Source organism: Cryptococcus neoformans, chromosome 5 (assembly GCF_000149385.1).
Source record: "Cryptococcus neoformans var. neoformans B-3501A chromosome 5, whole genome shotgun sequence".
Taxonomy (NCBI): Eukaryota; Fungi; Basidiomycota; class Tremellomycetes; order Tremellales; family Cryptococcaceae; genus Cryptococcus; species Cryptococcus deneoformans.
Genome location: NC_009181.1, coordinates 956,790 through 975,964, shown reverse-complemented (window position 1 = coordinate 975,964; position 19,175 = coordinate 956,790). Strand labels below are relative to the sequence as shown.

At 47.6% G+C, this 19,175-nt stretch overlaps 7 protein-coding genes across 7 annotated transcripts in view; 4 read left to right on the top strand and 3 right to left on the bottom strand.

Annotated features, from left to right (window-relative positions):
- The window catches only part of CNBE3620 (hypothetical protein), a gene marked incomplete at both ends in the record, with an annotated part of 5,306 nt that extends 3,865 nt beyond the window's left edge, over positions 1-1,441 (top strand). The window contains 2 exons of the mRNA XM_769995.1: positions 1-333; positions 398-1,441. The exon at positions 1-333 is cut by the window's left edge and continues 144 nt beyond it. Coding sequence (XP_775088.1) covers positions 1-333; positions 398-1,441 — 1,377 coding nt within the window. The remainder of the gene's footprint in view (positions 334-397) is intronic.
- Positions 1,442-2,043: 602 nt separating this feature from the next.
- CNBE3610 (hypothetical protein) lies at positions 2,044-3,619 on the top strand (the record flags this gene model as incomplete). Its single annotated transcript, XM_769994.1, has 7 exons — positions 2,044-2,136; positions 2,533-2,616; positions 2,672-2,971; positions 3,028-3,226; positions 3,268-3,445; positions 3,496-3,559; positions 3,611-3,619. 7 exons carry the CDS (start codon positions 2,044-2,046, stop codon positions 3,617-3,619), a joined length of 927 nt encoding a protein of 308 aa, XP_775087.1.
- Positions 3,620-4,152: 533 nt separating this feature from the next.
- On the top strand, positions 4,153-7,365 carry CNBE3600 (hypothetical protein; the record flags this gene model as incomplete). Its single annotated transcript, XM_769993.1, has 10 exons — positions 4,153-4,785; positions 4,834-5,004; positions 5,055-5,192; positions 5,249-5,488; positions 5,549-5,640; positions 5,689-6,233; positions 6,290-6,459; positions 6,520-6,730; positions 6,782-7,176; positions 7,243-7,365. 10 exons carry the CDS (start codon positions 4,153-4,155, stop codon positions 7,363-7,365), a joined length of 2,718 nt encoding a protein of 905 aa, XP_775086.1.
- A 279-nt stretch (positions 7,366-7,644) lies between these two features.
- On the top strand, positions 7,645-10,707 carry CNBE3590 (hypothetical protein; the record flags this gene model as incomplete). The annotated part of the gene is made up of 14 exons (XM_769992.1): positions 7,645-7,862; positions 7,924-8,080; positions 8,136-8,249; positions 8,306-8,442; positions 8,491-8,563; positions 8,617-8,823; positions 8,878-9,061; positions 9,114-9,132; positions 9,195-9,213; positions 9,267-9,342; positions 9,392-9,748; positions 9,817-9,989; positions 10,047-10,314; positions 10,361-10,707. The coding sequence occupies 14 exons, from the start codon at positions 7,645-7,647 to the stop codon at positions 10,705-10,707; spliced, it is 2,349 nt and encodes a 782-aa protein (XP_775085.1).
- A 132-nt stretch (positions 10,708-10,839) lies between these two features.
- Positions 10,840-14,172, bottom strand: CNBE3580 (hypothetical protein; the record flags this gene model as incomplete). Its single annotated transcript, XM_769991.1, has 10 exons — positions 10,840-10,846; positions 10,901-11,032; positions 11,087-11,245; positions 11,299-11,486; positions 11,540-11,923; positions 11,971-12,366; positions 12,420-12,890; positions 12,944-14,003; positions 14,057-14,107; positions 14,162-14,172. The coding sequence occupies 10 exons, from the start codon at positions 14,170-14,172 to the stop codon at positions 10,840-10,842; spliced, it is 2,859 nt and encodes a 952-aa protein (XP_775084.1).
- A 511-nt stretch (positions 14,173-14,683) lies between these two features.
- On the bottom strand, positions 14,684-16,313 carry CNBE3570 (hypothetical protein; the record flags this gene model as incomplete). The annotated part of the gene is made up of 11 exons (XM_769990.1): positions 14,684-14,881; positions 14,936-15,033; positions 15,083-15,166; positions 15,237-15,383; positions 15,437-15,522; positions 15,572-15,616; positions 15,670-15,699; positions 15,759-15,851; positions 15,897-15,952; positions 16,015-16,156; positions 16,252-16,313. 11 exons carry the CDS (start codon positions 16,311-16,313, stop codon positions 14,684-14,686), a joined length of 1,041 nt encoding a protein of 346 aa, XP_775083.1.
- Positions 16,314-16,933: 620 nt separating this feature from the next.
- CNBE3560 (hypothetical protein) lies at positions 16,934-18,248 on the bottom strand (the record flags this gene model as incomplete). Its single annotated transcript, XM_769989.1, has 6 exons — positions 16,934-17,226; positions 17,283-17,366; positions 17,425-17,538; positions 17,587-17,783; positions 17,842-17,993; positions 18,048-18,248. 6 exons carry the CDS (start codon positions 18,246-18,248, stop codon positions 16,934-16,936), a joined length of 1,041 nt encoding a protein of 346 aa, XP_775082.1.
- Between the last annotated feature and the right edge of the window lie 927 nt (positions 18,249-19,175).

Below are 19,175 nucleotides of genomic sequence, written 5' to 3'. Positions count from 1 at the left end.
CTCGTTCAACTCGGTGATGGCTCGAAGACCAATATTGGACTTTCGCTCAAGTTTGAGTCTCGCGGTCTTAAGGTTCTCGGTTACTCGAAGAGAAACGATCGAGGCTGGGAGTTCAGCGAGAAGACTGCTCAAGTGCTGGAGGCGTACAAGAAGGCTTTCCCTGAGGTGTTCAAGCATCTGGAGAACAGGGGAGGAGACCTGGTCAAAAGCAAGGAACTTTGCCCCACTGCGGAGGACCCTGATACTGTTATCAAGGGCATGAAGAAGTGGTTGAAGGATGAAGGACTGAATGATTTGGAATCCGTGTCGTTGTTTGCCGATCAGCTTGAAGCGGTAAGCCTAGTTAAGGCACAGGCGCATGGTATAGACTTTTCACTAATGAGCGTCCGCCTTTCAGGAAACCTGCCAGATAGTTGAAAAACTTGCCGACGACATTTTGTCTAAGAAAACCTTCCAATCGATCAAGAAGAAGCGTTTGGACAATGTTCCACGCCAGACCCTTTTGAAGCCCGCACAAGCCATTTATCGACTTCAAGGTCAAGTTTTTGAACCTGGCCACCGAGTCGTTATGGTGCAGGACCCCGCCGCGGGAGGGGTGCCAACAGGCATGAGGGGTGTTGTGGTCGGTCTTGGAATGAGGACCGTTGATGTAATCTGGGACAATGGCTTCATGGGTGGTTCTACTCTCCAGGGGAAGTGTTCGCCTTACCGCGGGTCAACTGTACCATTCTCGTCCTGCCTCAATTTAACTCGTCCCCAATTCACTGTCTCCGAGAGAGCTGGACCGAAGCCTGTTCCTCAAAATGTCTTCAGACCTCAACTTGGACCTCGCCCTGCTGTACCTATGCAGCATTACCAGCCGTCGGTGCCGGGCCGTCAGCAAACTGCGACAACTACACATCACATTTTGCAGAAACCCAAGACTGTTCACTCTACTCAAAGCACCACTGTTGTCGGTAGCAACGGCCATCTGAAGTATAGCGGCGTGGCGAAGGGTGTCCGACCTCAGCCTGTTCAGCAACAGCCCGTTAGTCACCGAGATCAATTGTCCAACTTGCTTGGAGGTTTGCGACTGGGCCCTGGTCCTGTGGTCAATGACAATCGTGATTCCAGTCACGTCACTCACGTTCAGGCTCAGGGAAACCTTCCGGTGGTCCATTCCCATGCTTCCGTTCACCAGGCAATACCTACCAATCCCCCTATTCGAGGAAAGGCACAAAACATGAACAACAAGTCTGGTATCGGTGCCGTCAGGGGAAGAGGTGCTGCGAACGGCGCCCCCTTCGCTCATCGGGGTACCCACAATGGTGTTCCTGCGTCCGCTCGCGGAGGCGCTCCAAACGGTGGACCAAGGGGAAGAGGGGGTTTCAGGGGTGGTTCAAGAGGATTCACTAGAGGCAGGGGGGTTGGAAGTGGCGGTAGCGCAGTAGTTGAGGAGTAGTGCTAGTGGGGAACTTGTAAATCGATGACCAGCGTCGAAGATCGATTTCGACATGTAAAAGAAAATGCATATAAAAATTATGAAGGAGCTTTTGTGACTTGCGGGTTATGGTGGTGAACTACGGTTAAATACGTAACAGATCGCGTACTTCGTATTCTCATCTGTATGACCCCTCTATGAAAGGAGCTGAGTCGCAAAAGTCAATGGTAATTTATTATTATTGCTGCTGAAACCGACCGTCGATGAACGGCAAGTGGTCTGTTACGTAAGAATTCGTTGGGAACAGATGGAGCGAGTGCCTCCTGCGGGGAAAATCGGCGTTATGTGACGGACGCGCGTAGTGACGCTGTGGTTGCTCCAGTGATTCGAGGTGTCTGTCTACACGGCACTTCCTTATATTTATCTATTCCGTGCTCCTAACTTCCGTTTTCCTACTGCTTCCTACATCCGCTTACAGCAACACCTAGCGCACAACATATTGCACAATACTCAGGCACCACAGCGAAGAATTCGAACACGAGAAAGACTCTGGACAAACACCAACAACCTATCAACCCAACCCCTCCTTTCCTCAAAGCAGCGTCTCAGACAGCTAGAGCAAGATGGCGGCCAACGACGATGTGGATGCCTGGATCGCACAATTGATGCAATGCAAGCCTCTGAGCGAGCCCGAAGTAAAGAAGCTATGCGATAAGGTAAGTAGGACCTTGAGATTATGACGGTCTGGGATATCAGCAGCAGCTACGTTGTGAAAAGGAAGGTTTATGGGGACTCGTTCTTGGAACCGAGAACTACGCATATGCGGTGGCAGCAAGTTTTGGTTTGCCAAGGTGGATGGAGGATAATTGGCGCTGGGCCTCTTCACCAAAAGGCTCGGGCGGGAGTTGATAGTCAGCAAGCGAGCTTGTGTTTGATGGTGCTAGCCACGCTTCTTCTTTTTTGGAAACATGGCGTGCATTGGATATCCATGGTTGCTATTGAGAGATTTTTGAAGAGTTTGATTGAATAATGCTGACGAGTAATTCCTCAAATTTACCATTCTTCACTTGATCCCATGCGTGTTTTCACGATCTGCGTCTGCATCCTTACAGGCGCGAGAAGTTCTGATGGAAGAATCCAATGTTCAACCCGTGAGGTGCCCTGTCACGGTCTGTGGTGATATTCACGGTCAATTTGTGAGTGATCTTACACACTTGATCCAGCTGCGCACAGACCTGACGATCGTCTCAGCACGATCTTTCAGAACTCTTCCGTATCGGCGGCAACTCTCCTGACACAAACTACCTTTTCATGGGGGATTATGTTGACCGAGGATACTACTCTGTGGAGACCGTCACACTTTTGGTCGCGCTTAAATTGCGGTACCGAGACCGTGTGACTATTTTACGAGGAAACCATGAGTCACGTCAAATCACCCAGGTCTATGGTTTCTACGACGAGTGTTTAAGAAAATATGGCAATGCCAATGTCTGGAAATTCTTCACCGACTTGTTTGACTACCTTCCCCTGACTGCATTGATTGACAACCAAGTGAGTGACATGACGAAGAGTAGTTGCCCATGGGATTTTACTAAGTGTGATATCAGATCTTCTGTCTTCACGGTGGTTTGTCGCCCTCAATCGACACCCTTGACCACATTAGATCTATTGACCGCATTCAAGAAGTTCCTCATGAAGGCCCTATGTGTGATCTTCTTTGGTCAGACCCTGATGACAGATGCGGTTGGGGTATCAGCCCTCGAGGAGCTGGTTATACTTTCGGTCAAGATATCTCTGAGGCTTTCAGTAAGTGACACTTTGTTGTTACCGTGGCCTTCCATTAATAGTTGTAGACCACAACAACGGCCTTACATTGGTCGCGCGAGCACATCAGTTGGTCATGGAAGGTTTTGCCTGGTCACAAGAACGAAATGTCGTCACCATATTCTCAGCGCCCAACTACTGTTACCGATGCGGTAATCAGGCCGCTATCCTTGAAGTGGATGACGCGCTTAAGTACACTTTGTGGGTCGTTTTGGTGTATGTCAATGGACGAAAACTGATGGAGCCGACAGCCTTCAATTCGACCCTGCGCCTCGGGCTGGTGAGCCTCTGGTGACCCGTAGACCCCCAGACTACGTAAGTGCTTTTCAGCTGGTATATTCTGCCAACACTAATGCTCTATATCAGTTCCTGTAATCGTCATCATCTCGAAATATTTTCTCAATCCCTCTTCGTTACGATATAAAATTTTGCAGTTACAGTATACCCCCGGACTTGATCATGTCATTGTTTTCGTCTTTCGTTATTATAAATCTTCAACCAACGAAAACTTGCATATCCCAACAAGTAATGACGGCTTTTTTTGTGTTTGACATGTAAAAGAAATTTGAAATATAGCAGGCAGACAAGGAGGGCGCAGTAGTTTAGAAATGGTATACACCAAGATTTGAAAGCAGTTACATTTTCCTCGAGCATGCAAATTGTTTCGGCCTATTGCGTACTTGAGTTTATATGGATATGAGCAGGGGATTTGACATATGAATTCAAGTGGAAACTTATCTGGAAGCAAAAAATCAACATGAACAAATAAACGCGACCACCCGCTGGAATGATCTCGCTGACCTCCACGCACCTTCGTTAACCGCCCGTTGGAGACGTTAGCATCCATCTCGATATCGTGTTGATTTCGTCCACCATAGACATGCCTAGCTGCCGATAACAACCATAGTATGTCCCGCTCTACTACACCCGCTTATCAATTGCGCCGTCCGGCCCTCAACATCTCCTCGGACCCTGCCTCGTCAACCACGTCTCGCGCAGGCACACCGTCGTCTTCGAACACAGCCGCAAAGCAAGTGGTCTCGCTTGACGAGTGGGAGAGTAAATCACCCCTGAACGGCGAACAGATTGGAAGTATAGGAACTGTAAAAGCAAGGTTTGGGGAGAGAGATTTGCCAGAGAAGTTTAAGAACGAAGGGTCGTCAGTCAGTACGCCGGTTCTTGGTAACCATCTCTATCCTCCATCATCATCACGAGGCCCTTCATTACCCAGTACTCCTGTTCCAAAAGTTTTATCTTCATCGATGATTATTCCCTCTCCATTATATCCTAAGTTGATCAGTACTCCTCAACAATTCCTCGACCACTTTACACAACTTACATTGTCGACCGAGCATGAACAAGATTCTCTTTACCGCGATCACTTGTCAGAGATCGTAGGGCTGAAAGAGAGATGTAACGGACTGATAGAACTCTTGGATGCCGGCGAAATGGAAGTGAAAGAGATGGAAAAATGTCTAGCGTATGTGGAAGAACGAAGTGAGAGCCTAAGAGGTGCTTGTGAGGATCTCCTCGAAGAGCAGGTAGGTCTTCTCTCTATGCAGGTGACAGTGGAAGCTGATAAGATATAGACCCATCTCCTCACACATACATCCCAACTGGCACATCGTTTGACGTTCTTTACCTTCCTTGAGAGTGCTACTCGTATGCTCAACAATCCCGGAAATGATCTCGTCCTTAATCCTCAATTCTTGCCAATGGTCAAGCGATTGGAAGAATGCCTCACGTATCTTGGCGAGCACGTAAGCTGGCTAAATTATACGGGTAGGAGCAAAGCTAATAACGGAGAAAGAGAGATTTCAAAGATGCTGAGGTGTATCTTTTACGGTACCAGCAATGTATGACTAGAAGTATGGCCTTGATTAGGTTGTACTTCGTTGGTGTTATCAAGAATCTTAGCCAGGAAGTGGGACGACGTCTAGCGGATCAGGTCAGAGCTTTAATTTACCGAAGCATATCTTTTTCGCCGTCTCTGACACCTTGTAGTCCTTATCAGAAACAGCCACACAAGCCTTTATTTACACCAAATTCATATCTCTATCCGCTACACTTCGGCCCTTATTGGCGGAACTGGAACAGCGTGTCGCCTCAAATCCCGATGAGCTCGGGTCACTTCTCGTAGAATGTCATACGGCGTATCTAACCACAAGGAAAAACTTGATGGGTCAACGAGTTAATGCCGAAATTGGGAGGATGGATCCAGACAAGAGCGACTTGGTCGATCTGGTAAGCGATCCAAGTTATGAAATGTCACAGAGGATGGTGGTTAACGTCCATTTTATCTAGGCGAGATCGGGATGTAGCTACTTGAAGCAGACTTGCACAGATGAGTTCAACCTATTCAAACATTTCTTCCTGTCTGGTGAATCTCAGCTCTAGTATGTCAAAATTACCTTTTTGTATAGGCATCAACTGACAGCTTGTAGTGGTTTCCTTGAGAGCCTCTGCGATTATCTCTACGACCACCTTCGCCCAAGAATTCTGCATGAGCCGTCTCTTCAGGTTCTTTGCGGAGTGTGCACAGTCCTCCAAGCGCTGATGGTCCGCGAGGTCACCGATGAAGAAGATGACGAATCAGCGATCTTTACCCCGTCATCCAGCCCAGGATCATTACATTATCCCGGTAGCGACGATTACTTCTCATCTAGACCTCGAATGTATCGATCCGGTTCTTCCCGTAACATCCTTCACTCTCGTTCACAGTCCATCCGGCGGGTATCGAGCTACGGTTCGCATCGGTCGAGATCTGCATCTCCGACTGCTCTTCTATCGCCCAGCACGCGTGCCGCAATGGTTAAGTCGAGAAAGAGGAAGCCGTTAGCTCGGTTGCATATTGAAGTGCTGTTGCGCATGGTGCTGCAAGATGCACAGACGAGGCTTGTCTTCAGAGCTCAAGCGCTGCTCAGTGCAGACGTGGAGTACTATGTACCGAAGGAGGGGGATTTGGACTACCCCGAGAGGCTCAAGCTAGGTAACTTGACAATGCATTTGAAGAGAAATGGTTGCTCATGCTTTCACTATCGATAGGTTCGCAAGGTAACAAGCTCGTTCCTAGGCAAATGGCGGTATCGTTGGATGCCGAAGACGATGATGAACCAGCCATTCTTGAGTTACCTCCTCCAGAAGCTCAAAAGAGTTGGTATCCTTCTCTGAGAGTGACTCTTTGGGTCTTATCCTGTTTGCATACCTATGTTGATGTAAGTTAGCTCATTTGGATGAAAAAAAAGCAAAAACAAAACCTCTTACGTTTTTGACAGGCCGTGGTTTTCGAGGATCTTGCTCAGGAAGCGGTAACCATGTGTCGTCGTTCTCTCTCTTCTGCTTCCGATATGCTGGTAGCTAAGAAGGGTAAAAACAAGAACATGGACGCTAAAATGTTTTTGGTGAGGCATCTCTTGATCCTGAAAGAAATGACGACTGGATTGGAGTTGGGCAAAGCGAGGAGACAAGAATGGAGTGGTCTTGGAGGTCAGTTGATATGTGCAGATCTTATTATCTGGTAGCTGACCTTATTGAAAGACTTTCTGAAGTCCTTACTTGACAATGCTTCTTCTCTCTTGGGCTATCAACGAGTTACCGCTCAATCCAACTTCGTCCCCGACGCTCGAACCGACATTGATCGCGCCCTCAAAGCAGCATGTGAAGATCTCATCTCTCTTGTCGCAACACGTGCAACCTCTCCTTTGCGCGCTTTTCTTGATAAATGTACGGCTTACATCGCGAAGTCGGCAGCATCGTCAAGTTCGGCCAAGACCGACTTATCGGCACAGGAATTTGCAACTTCTGAAAAGGTGAAGGAAGTGCATGAGGAATTCAAGTCAGTTTGCACCACGGAAGTGGAGGAGTGGAAGAAGGAATTGAGGATGTATTTATTAGATGAAGACACCGTTGCGGTGTTAATCCCTCCAGCCTATGTGAGTTGCTATGTTAGACGGGACGCGAGGAAGGCACGACATCGCTGACGCTCATGATTTCTTTAGAACGCGATTGTTGATGGCTATCGACAATTCCACGACCTTGTCAGAGCCGAGTATGACTTTAGCACTGCGGCAGGGATTATGAGACCGTCAGGAGTGATGGGTATGCTTGAAACGGCTTCGTAGAGACAGCAGGAAAAATGCAATCATTTACGTAATATGACGAACGTGTCACAGGCACGAGCGCCCGACCAAACCCCTTGACGGACATTGGCCAATCTCCGGTGGAGCACGAAGATCCGAGGAAGGGCTTCTATAATTAATAATTATAGGAACGTGTCACGACCAAGATGCGGCGAATACGGGAGATCTGTTCGAAGTGTACTTTGGGTTTGCCTTCTCTTTCTTCTTTCCCGTATACCTCGTACGCACAGCGTACCCAAATTCTCGTAAAGCACAGCAAACATGCCCCCTCTCGTGCGTCGCTCAACCACAAGCTCAATCCCCACTCTCCTCTCCCTCACGAAACTCGTACAACTTGTACCACGATCAGCTCAACAATGGTCCTCCTTCGGTGCAGCTACCCCGCCAATTGAGCCTGAAGATCCTCCCGACAGTCCTAAATTTTGGTGGAAGCTTGGCCTGAGTGTGGTTCTTGTGTTGGCCGGTGGAGTATTTGCCGGGTAAGTCTTAGTCCTTGCATTGCCATAATCAAAGCAAGATACTGATCAGTGGAACGTACAGTTTGACTTTGGCTTTGATGGGTTCGGACGACTTGAACCTTCGGGTGCTCTCAACATCTTCCTGCAATCCCAAAGAGCGCAAAGCGGCGAACAAAGTATTGAGGCTTCTTGCCAGAGGTCGACATTGGGTATTGGTCGTGTTATTGTTGGGTAATGTCGTAAGTACTTGCTCGCTCAGTTTGAAGCCCAGCTTATTAGGTCAAAATGCTCCAGATTGTTAATGAATCGCTACCCATCTTCCTAGATGATGTTCTCGGTGGTGGACTGTCTGCCATCATCGTGTCAACGACAATGATCGTCATTTTTGGCGAGATTATTCCTCAAGCTGTAAGTGTACCTGGTTCTCTTGTGACATGCTTTTTGAGCGCTTATTATTGTGGAAGATTTGCGTTAGATATGGCCTTTCTATTGGCGGCGTCTGTGCACCCGTGGTGTGGGCACTCATGATTCTCTTCGCGCCCATCGCATGGCCGATCGCAAAGCTCTTGGACCGTATCTTAGGGAAAGATGAAGGTCATACGTAAGCTGATCACCCATTTCCGAAACATGGCGTTAATATAATGTTCAGCTATAAGAAAGCAGAACTCAAGAGTTTCTTGCAGTTTCATCGTGAAGGCGAGGAGCCGCTGCGTGACGACGAAGTGAGCGAGCGCTTTTTGGATGGTATGGGATTCACATTGATCTTTATTGCTAGATTGTGATTCTCAACAGCGTCCTTTCACTGAATGACAAGCACGCCAAGGAAATCATGACTCCTATTGAAGACTGCTTGATCCTTCCTTCCAACAAAATTCTCAACCACGATACCATAGATGAGATCCTATTGTCAGGGTTCTCTCGAATCCCTATTCATGAGCCTGGTCAGAAAGACAACTTTATCGGAATGCTCTTAGTCAAAAAGGTCCGTATCATCTTCTATACCACCAATATTACGACAAGTCTGATATGTTCATAGCTCATATCTTACAATCCCGATGATGAATGGCCCGTGTCCAAGTTCCCCCTCCTTCCGCTGCCGGAAGCCAAGCCTGAAATCAACTGTTTTCAGGCCCTGGATTACTTCCAAACTGGGCGAGCACATCTTATACTCATCAGTGACACACCTGGCCAAAGGGGAGGTGCTTTGGGAATCGTCAGCTGTGAGTAAAGTCTGTATACTTTACTAAGTGGTGCTAACGAAAAGGTCTTAAGTGGAAGATTTGATCGAAGAGTAAGTAATCTTGTATAATCTAATATTCTCCTTTTCATTATTGACCAAACATGCCTGCCAAGGATTATTGGTGAGGAAATTGTGAGCACATTGTATAGCAGCATTGTATACATATCACTGACATGACTTTAAAGGTGGACGAGACTGATAGATATCAGGACAACCACTCTAAGAAGGCGGTCAAGAGGTCTGGTACAGCTGCTGTCATGCGTGAGTACAGTTGTTTTCTTCAACGGTGCCGTAATTCACGTTTTTTCAGGTGGCATTATCGAGCGTCGCCGAGTTCTAAACGCATTCAGTCGAGCTCCGTCTCGATCCGATCCGCAGACACCTGTTGGCCTTAGCGGCCCCGATGGTAAAGGAGCCAATTCGACCAATGGTATCCTTGTTCAAGTATCTGAAGGATCCCTCATCGCTGAGACCGTTGACCTTTCCAACGACGGTGCGACTGCTGCAGCGGACCCCTCCAGACGATTGGTGATCAGTGCGGCTGAACCCATGAGCCCTATACAAGAGATCAGTACTAGCCCGGAGATCATGTATGAAGCTATACAGAATGGAAATAGGGAAAATGGTGTTCAGGAGGAAAGTAAAGATGTCAAGGATGCTAAGAGGAGTTAGTTGTCACATTTACACAAAAACATGTATCCACCTTGCTGTATGCTCATGATGACCGGCGACTAGGCGCTTTAGATCAAGAAGCAAAAAATGGGTCAAACCTTGAATCTGAAGCATACCCAGATCATGAGATCTTTGAGATGGCCTGTAAAGCATTGGTGGATAAGTATTGTCTGACAAAAGAAGGGGAAGTTGGGCCGGGGAGAACGAACAAAGGTTGGGAATGGAGGGAACATAAGGTACGCCACCGGCAAAAGCTATGTAAGGTGGTCGACGTTGATGGACCCCTGTCGCAGTTTGTAGCCCACCAAGGGTACCTCTACCGCCGGATCGTACGTTATGCACCCTCTACTCTTTTCAGCTATCCTTTGGGCCAGACTCACTCGGATCAATCGTTCAACCAAACCAATGAGGATGAGGAAGATTTAGAAGACGCAGAAGACAGTGCCCTTTTGCCTCAACAACAAGATGTACTGCGGTCAACTAAGGTTGAGATAGAGCAATATATCGTTTACTCTAGGACTTATAGAGTGCCCATGTACTGTTTCAGGGCTTGGGACGAAGGTAAGCGTGATTTTCTTCATTTAATGATACTTACGCATCATGCTAGCTGGAGCGCCCCTCTCCATCTCTCTTCTTCTCAAGTTGAACATCCTTCACCCTCCTTCACCCCCACAGCCCCTGGGTTTTGGCGACTTTGGGGCTGCCTTGGACACCCTCATGCTCCCTCCTGAGAATCTGCCAGGAGAAGACACATCGCCTTTTCCTCTTGTGCAGTCCACAGAACATCCCACGACCGGAGAGCTTGTCTTTAGTATACATCCTTGTAGAATCGGCGGGGCGGTTGAAGAAGTCTTAACGACGGAGGGACTGGGTAAAGGGGCTCAAGCCGGTTTGGAGTGGCTGGAAGTTTGGATGGCGATGACTAGCAAAATTGCCGACTTGACATACGCTTAAAATATTTTCACGGAATATTTGTTGCATCATTTGTATCCAGCATTAATAGCATGACCGGTTAGTCATCCACTGCAGCCGTGCCATACATTTTGCTTTTCGGTTTGATTCTCACACAAGAGCATGCTTATCATCTTACAAACTAAGAGCATCTCAAGAATCAGTTTGGTCTATATCTAGCAGTTCGATGACTTACCCTAATCCACGCATAATGGCATATCCTACAGTCACAATGACAAACATCGCCAGAATCGACGACAAGATACCATTCTTCAGGAAATCGGAAGCGCCAATGAAACGCTGGCCGAGCTTGTTTTCTTGCGTGATGCTAGTGACAGTTTAGCAAACGTAAAGGCATGAAAGGAAGCTGTACTTTACTCACGCAGTCATGTTGGGGAAGCCAGAGACGGGAAGGCCCATACCAGCAGAGCAGATAAGTGCAGTGGCCATGATGAGTAACCTCGGGTGAGGTTCTTCCAAAGAGTCTCCGATACGTGTTGCAATGGGTACAAGCAGGACGGCGGCAATAGTGTGCGAGATGCTAATGGCAAGCATTAATTGACTTTGCGTTATATGTATAGGAAGTTCACTCACAATGTAGCGATTACCAAAGCCAACATGGAAAAGACGATGAGGATAGAGTAAAGACCCATGCCTTCAACGAGACGTTCGAGAAGATTATTGAGCATATCGAGCAGCCCGGAAGAAAGGGTAGCTTTACCCAGGGCAATACCACCCATGGCCAAGAAGACGATGGACCAGTGGAACGAATGGAAATCCTCCTGTACATAGTGAAATTATTAACGTCAATCCTAATGTAACCCAGATAACGTACCTTTGATAAGATCCCAGTGCCGAAAAATGCCAAAAGGGGAACAATGGCAATGACACCCATATCACCGAGCCAATCTTCCAAACTCTTCTCCGCGCACCATAACAAGATCGTCAATGCACTGACAGCTAACACATAATAATGTGTCACAGTGAGTGGGTCGGTGTTCTTGCGCATCTTGGGGATTTCTAAATCAGACTCCCATCGATAATTGATGTGCAGGAACGCCCAGATAAGAACAACTGAGAGGGAGGAAACGGGAATAGAGATTGCAAACCACTGAAGCCATGAGAGAGGTGGGTCCATCGAACCGAGGGAGATGAGATTCTGAGGGGAGGAGATGGGCGAAGCTTGACCACCAATGTTGGCAGCAAGGGCAATAGCGATCTGGTCCTTTGTTAGATATAACCCACGGCAAATGTAAGACAACTCACGATCAAACATTTGGAGAAATTCGACTTAGGGTGCAATTCGTCGGTAATTGGTTTAATTAGGGCATAACACAAAGTGGGAGCCGCGACATTACTGATCCACATACTCGCAAACGTTGCCACGGACATCAATACAAGCAGGACGACACTTGGGTTCGAACCGGCGGCGTTCAAGATACGTGTAGCTGTCATGACGTCAAGTCGGGTCTTTGACAGCACAGCGGCGATCGTGAAACCACCGATAAGGAGCATAATCGTAGGTGAGAACATTTGGGAGAAGATGTACTTGGTAGCATCTGCTGCACTGAGCCTCTCGTCTTCTCCATCCGATGAACGAATGACTCGGAGAATGACAGTCAAAAAAGGTACAGCAAGAGATGTGACAAACAAGGGGATAGCCTAAGTAGTGTCAATATCAGCATGATAATTTAATTATCCGTAAATTGACTCACCTCGGTTGCCCAAAGGATTATACAGAATACAAGCATAGCCATACAATTGCTTTCTTCTACTCTGTCGAGGGGCTGTAATTGTACTATCAAGATTGAAGAGACGGTTGCTAGAATGACCATGGCCGCCTTCATTGTCAGCCAAGTCGGTACTCTAAGGCTCCCAAATGGTGTCCTGAGTACATTCTTATTCGGCTCAGACGACGCAATCTGGTCTGGGGTGACACTTCTGAAGATCCCTTCGGAACGATTTCTACCAGAGACCATCTGGGACCAGACAGTCTCGCGGTCAATAACCACTTTTTCTCGCAGCTGAGATCGAAGTTGCTCTCTCGCGAGGTCGTCATCGCCGCCTGCAACAACACGTCGGTACAGAAAGAGGATACGAGCTAACAATTCGTCGAGGTCTTTCTTGCTTGTTTCCGTCCAAGGCACGGATTGCAAAACCATTTCAGAGATATACTGCTTCTTGAGCTAATGATTCATCAGTATAAGGTTACCCCGTTGTTAATCTGACGGTTACACACCTTGGAATCGGTATTCTTGTCGTACTTCTTCAAAATCTTCTCAAAAGCAGTCATATTCAACTCGACGTATTGCTTCAACGCATAGGCGTCAAGCCACACCTTGCTTATCCTCTTTTTGAGTCCAATTCTCAACACTGTCGCATAGTCATTATTAGCCGTCCAGACAAAGATGGCTTGCTTAGCATTCGGGCCATGCAAAAACCCGTATCTGCCTTCCTCGACGTCTCCTACAGAGGTAGCTGCCCAATCAGGAACAGTGGCTGGGTCCATTTGAACAAGACCGAGAGAGTGATAGAGACGACGGGGCCAGTTGAAGTCACCCTCATGAGATGATAAGGAGGATACGGAGGTCCTTCTGTCGTGCCCACCAGATGTTGTACGAATGTCATCAACGGATGACTCGAGATCGGACACCCTTCGTCCAGAACGGGGTCCAGGGACGCGTCCAGAAGGTGACTCGTCAAAGTATGAGCTTGTCATCGAGTCCGACATCCTAGTGCGTGTAGCACCCGGACTTCGCGAAGGACGGTAAGTGGGTTGAATGGAAGCTTCGAGGATGTCGGGGTCGCGAGAGCTTGGCAATGCAGCACTCTTTCGTCTTCCAAAGTTGAAACTGCTTCCAAGACGCCCAACGAAGGATGGCCTTGGACGAGAAAGGGGGGATCGTGCCCTGGTTGGGGAACTGCTGGGGCCGAGCAAGTTATCGGTTTCTCTTGTGCTTGGGTTGTCCTGTTGCTCGTCCGGTCCCCCTTCCGCATCCTCGTTTTCTTCATCAACCTCCTTGATAGTGTCGTCCTGCACCAGGTCTCTTTCTTCCATCCTCGCAACTTCATCTTCCAACTGCTCAAATGACCCTGTGAGCTCTTCAAACTTTGACTTGTAGAACTCGGTAACCTTGCTCCGTTCCTTATCGAGGGCTTGCTTGAAGTTTTCAGGGGAAGCATACTTTTTTAAATCCCGACGTAAAGGAAGGATGGCAGAAGACTCGTCATTTTGGTGCGTCGCTCGGTAGGATGGGTCAAGAGGAGTTGAAGGGAAGAGCTTTTTGAGGGCATCATAGCTAGATGGAGTAGTGTTAGGACATAGACGCGATATAGAGGCAAAAAGATGTACTCCACATAGTAGTCCCACCATTCGATGTTGCTGTTGAGCTCGAGGAGAGTACTGGTTTAACGGTATCAGATCTACGTCTATTGAATGCAGTGATGTTAAACATACCCGAATTTCATCTTGTCACCGTTTCTGGGTGCTCTGCGTGCGAGTCTCCAAGTCCAGTAGGTGTTTTTCTCGGAGTCTCCTTCGTCTCCCTCGAGTCGGATGTGGGGATTGTGGGATAGAGGTAAGAGCTGTATGCCCTGTGCGTCTTCTCCTTCTTGGGATAGGGGGTGGAGAAGGTTGCGGAGGGGAGAAAGGAAGCGTGCGATTGGACGAGTCACTGTCGATGAGGAATACGGACTACGCCGTGCTTATCCGCCGCGGGGTTGTAGTGGTGTATGCAGAGGGTGGCTTGTAAGGGGAATATTTGGATCAGCGATCAGCGGTATATAGATTAGAGCTTCGCTATGGCGCCATGGATGTGATATAAAGACGATTAAAACAAGCAAAGCTGAGTTCGCAACAGCACGCTATATTCCATCTCACTTCTCCGCGTCGCTTCACCAAATAACGCCAAGGGCCAAGCTAAACAAATACAGCAGCAGATTCATCTTCCATTTTCACCTCATTCCTTAATAGATACAGCTAGAAATTGAACCTTGCCCTTAAGCTCTTCGCCATGTCTCTCAAAGTCTCATTTTTGGACCTATATGCCAACCCCAGCACTTTTTCTGCCTTCGACCCGTCCATGTGATTGTTTTCGTCGATAAGCTTCTTCCTATAGGCTGGATCGGCGTTGCCCTTGGCAACACCTTTCAAGTCTGGACACGTCTCAGCGAGGGCCTAAAATAATCGGGTCAACCTCTTTTTCCACCACTTGGCTGAAAAAATGTTTACAATGCAAAAGTCGTTACCATTATATGCACCGTTGCCAGTAATGAACCTTTGACCAGCAGCTTCCGGTACGACGAGGGCGCGAAGGTGAGCCAAAGCGCCTGAACGATTAAGCTTTGCAAGTTTAATTCAAAGAAGCATCATGCTCACAATCCCGCACATCAACATAATTACCACCAGCCTCGGGCAAATTTTTTTCCGTCTTCTTGCCGATCATCCAGTCGTAAAAATTGGCTATGTATCAAATGCGTATACTGTGAGCTGACTCTTCTTTTCAATGGAAAAGGTACTAATTATCACTAACCTACAGATGTATTGAGGGACTCGGGGGAATCGCATTCATGTATGATAGGACCGAGTACCAACGGAGGGTTGATAGCGACTCCATCGAAGGACGGCTTCTCGTCCTCGAAGAACTTCCAGAAGACTTTTTCGGCAAGAGTTTTGCTAGCTAGACGATGTCAGCTCTGAAGGCAATCGATATGGATTAAATATGTTGCGAACCTCGATACTTGTTCACGCCATCGGCATCTCTGCCTTTCTCCTCGCAGACCTTCAGGCTGACGGGATTCCAATCGGCCTCGGTAAAGCTGAAAACCATCAGAACAAAGGTATTTCTCGGTATAAATTCTAACTCACGTATGAGGAGGCTTAATGTTGGAATTGACGATGGCCGCCACAGAGCTAACGGGAATGTCAGTCCTGTCACGTAGTACAATGTAATTTGTGCAGCTTACCTTGTTACTACAACCCGCTTACAGTCGGGGCTAATGTTGATATCAGTGTCATTTTGTCGTCTTGCATGTAAGACAGTATGGGTGCTCACTTGTTCTTCTTGAGACTTTCCAAGACTCCCGTAGTACCCTTCTTAGCAGGTTCGAACAACTCGTCCAACTCAACTGCGTTGAAATGGTAAGGACTATAGACAATATGAGCGGTTTTCTCGTTGTACTTAATTATTTACCTAGCCATGTGAGCTACTGCATTCACACTCTTCACGGCTTCATCGAATGCTCCTTCCTGTACATCGGGCGTCAAACTCCTTCCTCGGACTGTGGCTAATACGCAGAGGACGAACGTACCTGTGCGATATCTCCGACGATTACATATTCAAACCTGGCCTTTGCACCCTTGAAGAGTTTGGCAAGGTATTCACCCTTTGACTGACTCCTAACTGTACCTCGTACATTGAATCCTTCTTTCAATAGGGCATCTATGGTATGGCTAAGACGATCGTAAGCAGACCGCTTCTACGCTGACCTTCACGATTGTTGTTTCTCGGCAATCTCGCTGTCGCGTTTCGGGCCGATGGTACTCACGCGGCGATGTAACCAGAAGCACCGGTAACGAGCACCAAAGATCCAGGCTGGATAGCGGGCATGCTTGTAATTGTTTCGTATTGTGTGCAGTAGGTCTATTTGAGGGATTGTATGGAGACTATGCAGCAGATGTGGTCGGTGTTTAAAAGAGAATTGCCGCTGGTCTGCAATCGGTGGATTCTTTATATGGCCGTGGTGGAGGTGGAGGCCCCACTCCACGAACGCTGCGTGCGTGGTGGGGAACCATTCCGTCGGCGAACGGTGGTGTGCGTGTGCTTGTAACAGTCCTGCTGACCCATGAATAAGTAATCAGCCTATTATACCTTCATTGATTTCACATCGTCTTCGGCTTTGGATCTCATCATACGTTCGGTGATAAGATTTGTTGTCGACCACGACGAACGACTGGAGGAATAGTAAGAATAAAATAAGAAGTACCGATGATGAGATGATGACAGGCGGCCTTTATTGCTGTTGTACGTCTTTATCTTTTTGTCCACATTATAATCGCCCTTTTTGGCAAGATCGTTCCCCATGCACAAACTTATTAGCATTATCTAACACTTAACTGAAATAATTAATGGCGTTGCAGTCCGGGAATATACGACGATGCCGGACTCATTTATCTTTGTATATGAGGTTGTATTCATTTATTCTCTAAGTCTCAATGGAAGTGAGGTATCTAAAACTGCCCAAACCTCTTTCGCAAGCTCTCAGCCATCTCCACAACAGTTTCCTCGAAGGAGGAGTATTGGATACCCAAAACCTTGGTAGCCTTGGAGCCGTCAAAGATGTTGGCACCCTTGACGATCTCGTCGTGGGAATTGGGCTTGCCAACGGGAATGTTAGGGATCTCGGGGAACCGCTTGTGGAGGACATCGCAGTAGTCTTGGGCAGCGAAAGGACCGGCACCAACAATGAATCGTTGGCCACCGGCTTCAGGGACGGTGAGAGCCCGGACGTGACCAAGAGCGACTGAAGACAGTATGAGCAATAATCCAATGTAAAATGATAATAAAAAAGGGCCGCACCATCCTTGACGTCAACCCAGTTAGCACCACCACCAGGGAGATCTTTCTCGGACTTCCTGCCAGAAGCCCATTCCCAGAAATGGACTGTCGAACACTATATCAGCTGTGGCCTTCCATTAGATAATATAACAGGCAACCTCACAGACAGAAGTGTTGAGCTTGGTAGGGTCATCACATTGATGGATAATTTCACCCAAAACAAGAGGGGGGTTGATAGCTACAGCATCCCATGAGGGCTTCTCGTCCTCAATGAACTCTAATTACGATGTTACTGATATTAGCGCAAGGGGCTGGCAATACTCACTCCAAAGAGCCTTTTCGGCCAAAGTTTTGCTCGCTCTATAGGATTCACCCCCGTCAGAGTTTACGCCGTTTTCTTCCACGTAAGGAATGGAATCAACGTTCCAATCTTCCTCAGTGTACACAACTGGGCCCTTTCGAGATCGAACGGACATGATAGACGCAACAGAGGACGTGATAACGACCCTCTTAACCTTAGGGCTGTATTGGATTAATCAGTGATATGTATAAGCAGACAATAAAAACTGTAAATACTAACTTTTCTTTCTGGATACTCTTCAAAACACCAGTGGTGCCCTTAACCGCTGGACCTATAAGTTCCTGGGGGTCCTTAACATTGCTAATATAAAAAGGAGATGCAAGGTGAGCAACAGCGTCTATGCCTTTGACAGCCTCGTCGAAGATACCATCCTAAGACGGAAGTGTCAGATACTATTAAAAGCCGTCAGAGCAAGGGCCACTTACCTTGGTGATGTCTTCAACAATGACATAGTCAAACGCCCCGAGCCCTTCAAATAGCTGCTTGAGGTACTCTCCCTTATCCTGAGATCTGACAGTACCCCTGACTCTGTATCCCTCTTTAAGAAATTCCTTGACAGTCTGGGACGCGATGTAGCCGCTGGCGCCAGTGACGAGAATGTAATCTCCTTTGGTGATGGCAGTCATGTTGTATTTTGTGAGGAGGTTGTTTGGATGGATGAGTAAAAGTAAATACAATCTTAAAAGAAATACGTTATGTTTACTGTCTTCTTCTTGATGTGCTATTTTCGGGTCTCACAAGTTCGTTGGAAAATATCACACAAATCTCCAAGTTGCTATGTAGCTTGTATTGCAAATAGCGTCATATAACAAACGATAACGACGATACCATCGGCTGGTTTAACCCAATCGGATTCGACCGACGGGCCCGGGCAGCGCGCAGATCGTTACTTAGATGCAATAGTGGAGGCTACCTAGTGGAGGATAGTGGAGAAGAGTGGAGGAGAGTGGAGGAGAGTGGAGGCTAGTGGGCGTGAACAAAGAGAGAAGACAACCATGCCACGCAGCAGTCTCCGTCCGGCCACCAATCCAATAATCCTGGCGCTGACCCCTTCAAAATGGATACTCTTTTGATGAGGGTTTGTTTCCTCACTACTCTATGAGGAGGCTCTCTCTCTCTTTACTGCGTCTAGTCTTGAAGCGCAACCTCGTTTATGTGGTACTTTTCTTCGTCGTACACAACAGCAGACAGCAATATAAGGACAGTGGGTGTAATAGAGGGTCCTATGATATAGTTTTGGGCGAAAGATAAGGCTTACGCCTCATAATTCTGCGATAAAACCCATGCTCATGAGCAACCTTGACGATAGTCGTCACGCTGACATTGTGTCTCTTCGCGTGGACGCTCCAGGGTTCAGGGGGAGTGCGAACAAAGCCCCTCAAAAGATTTCTTACTTGTCCCTGGTCCAACACCTTTGGCCTTCCAGGGATTGGAAGCGGATAAGTGTGTCCACGGTGCGCATACTCTTGACACCAGCGCTTGATTGTACATTTGGGACGCTTATATTGGTTTGCAAGATTGCTGCATGATTTCCCACTTTTGTGGGCTTCCAC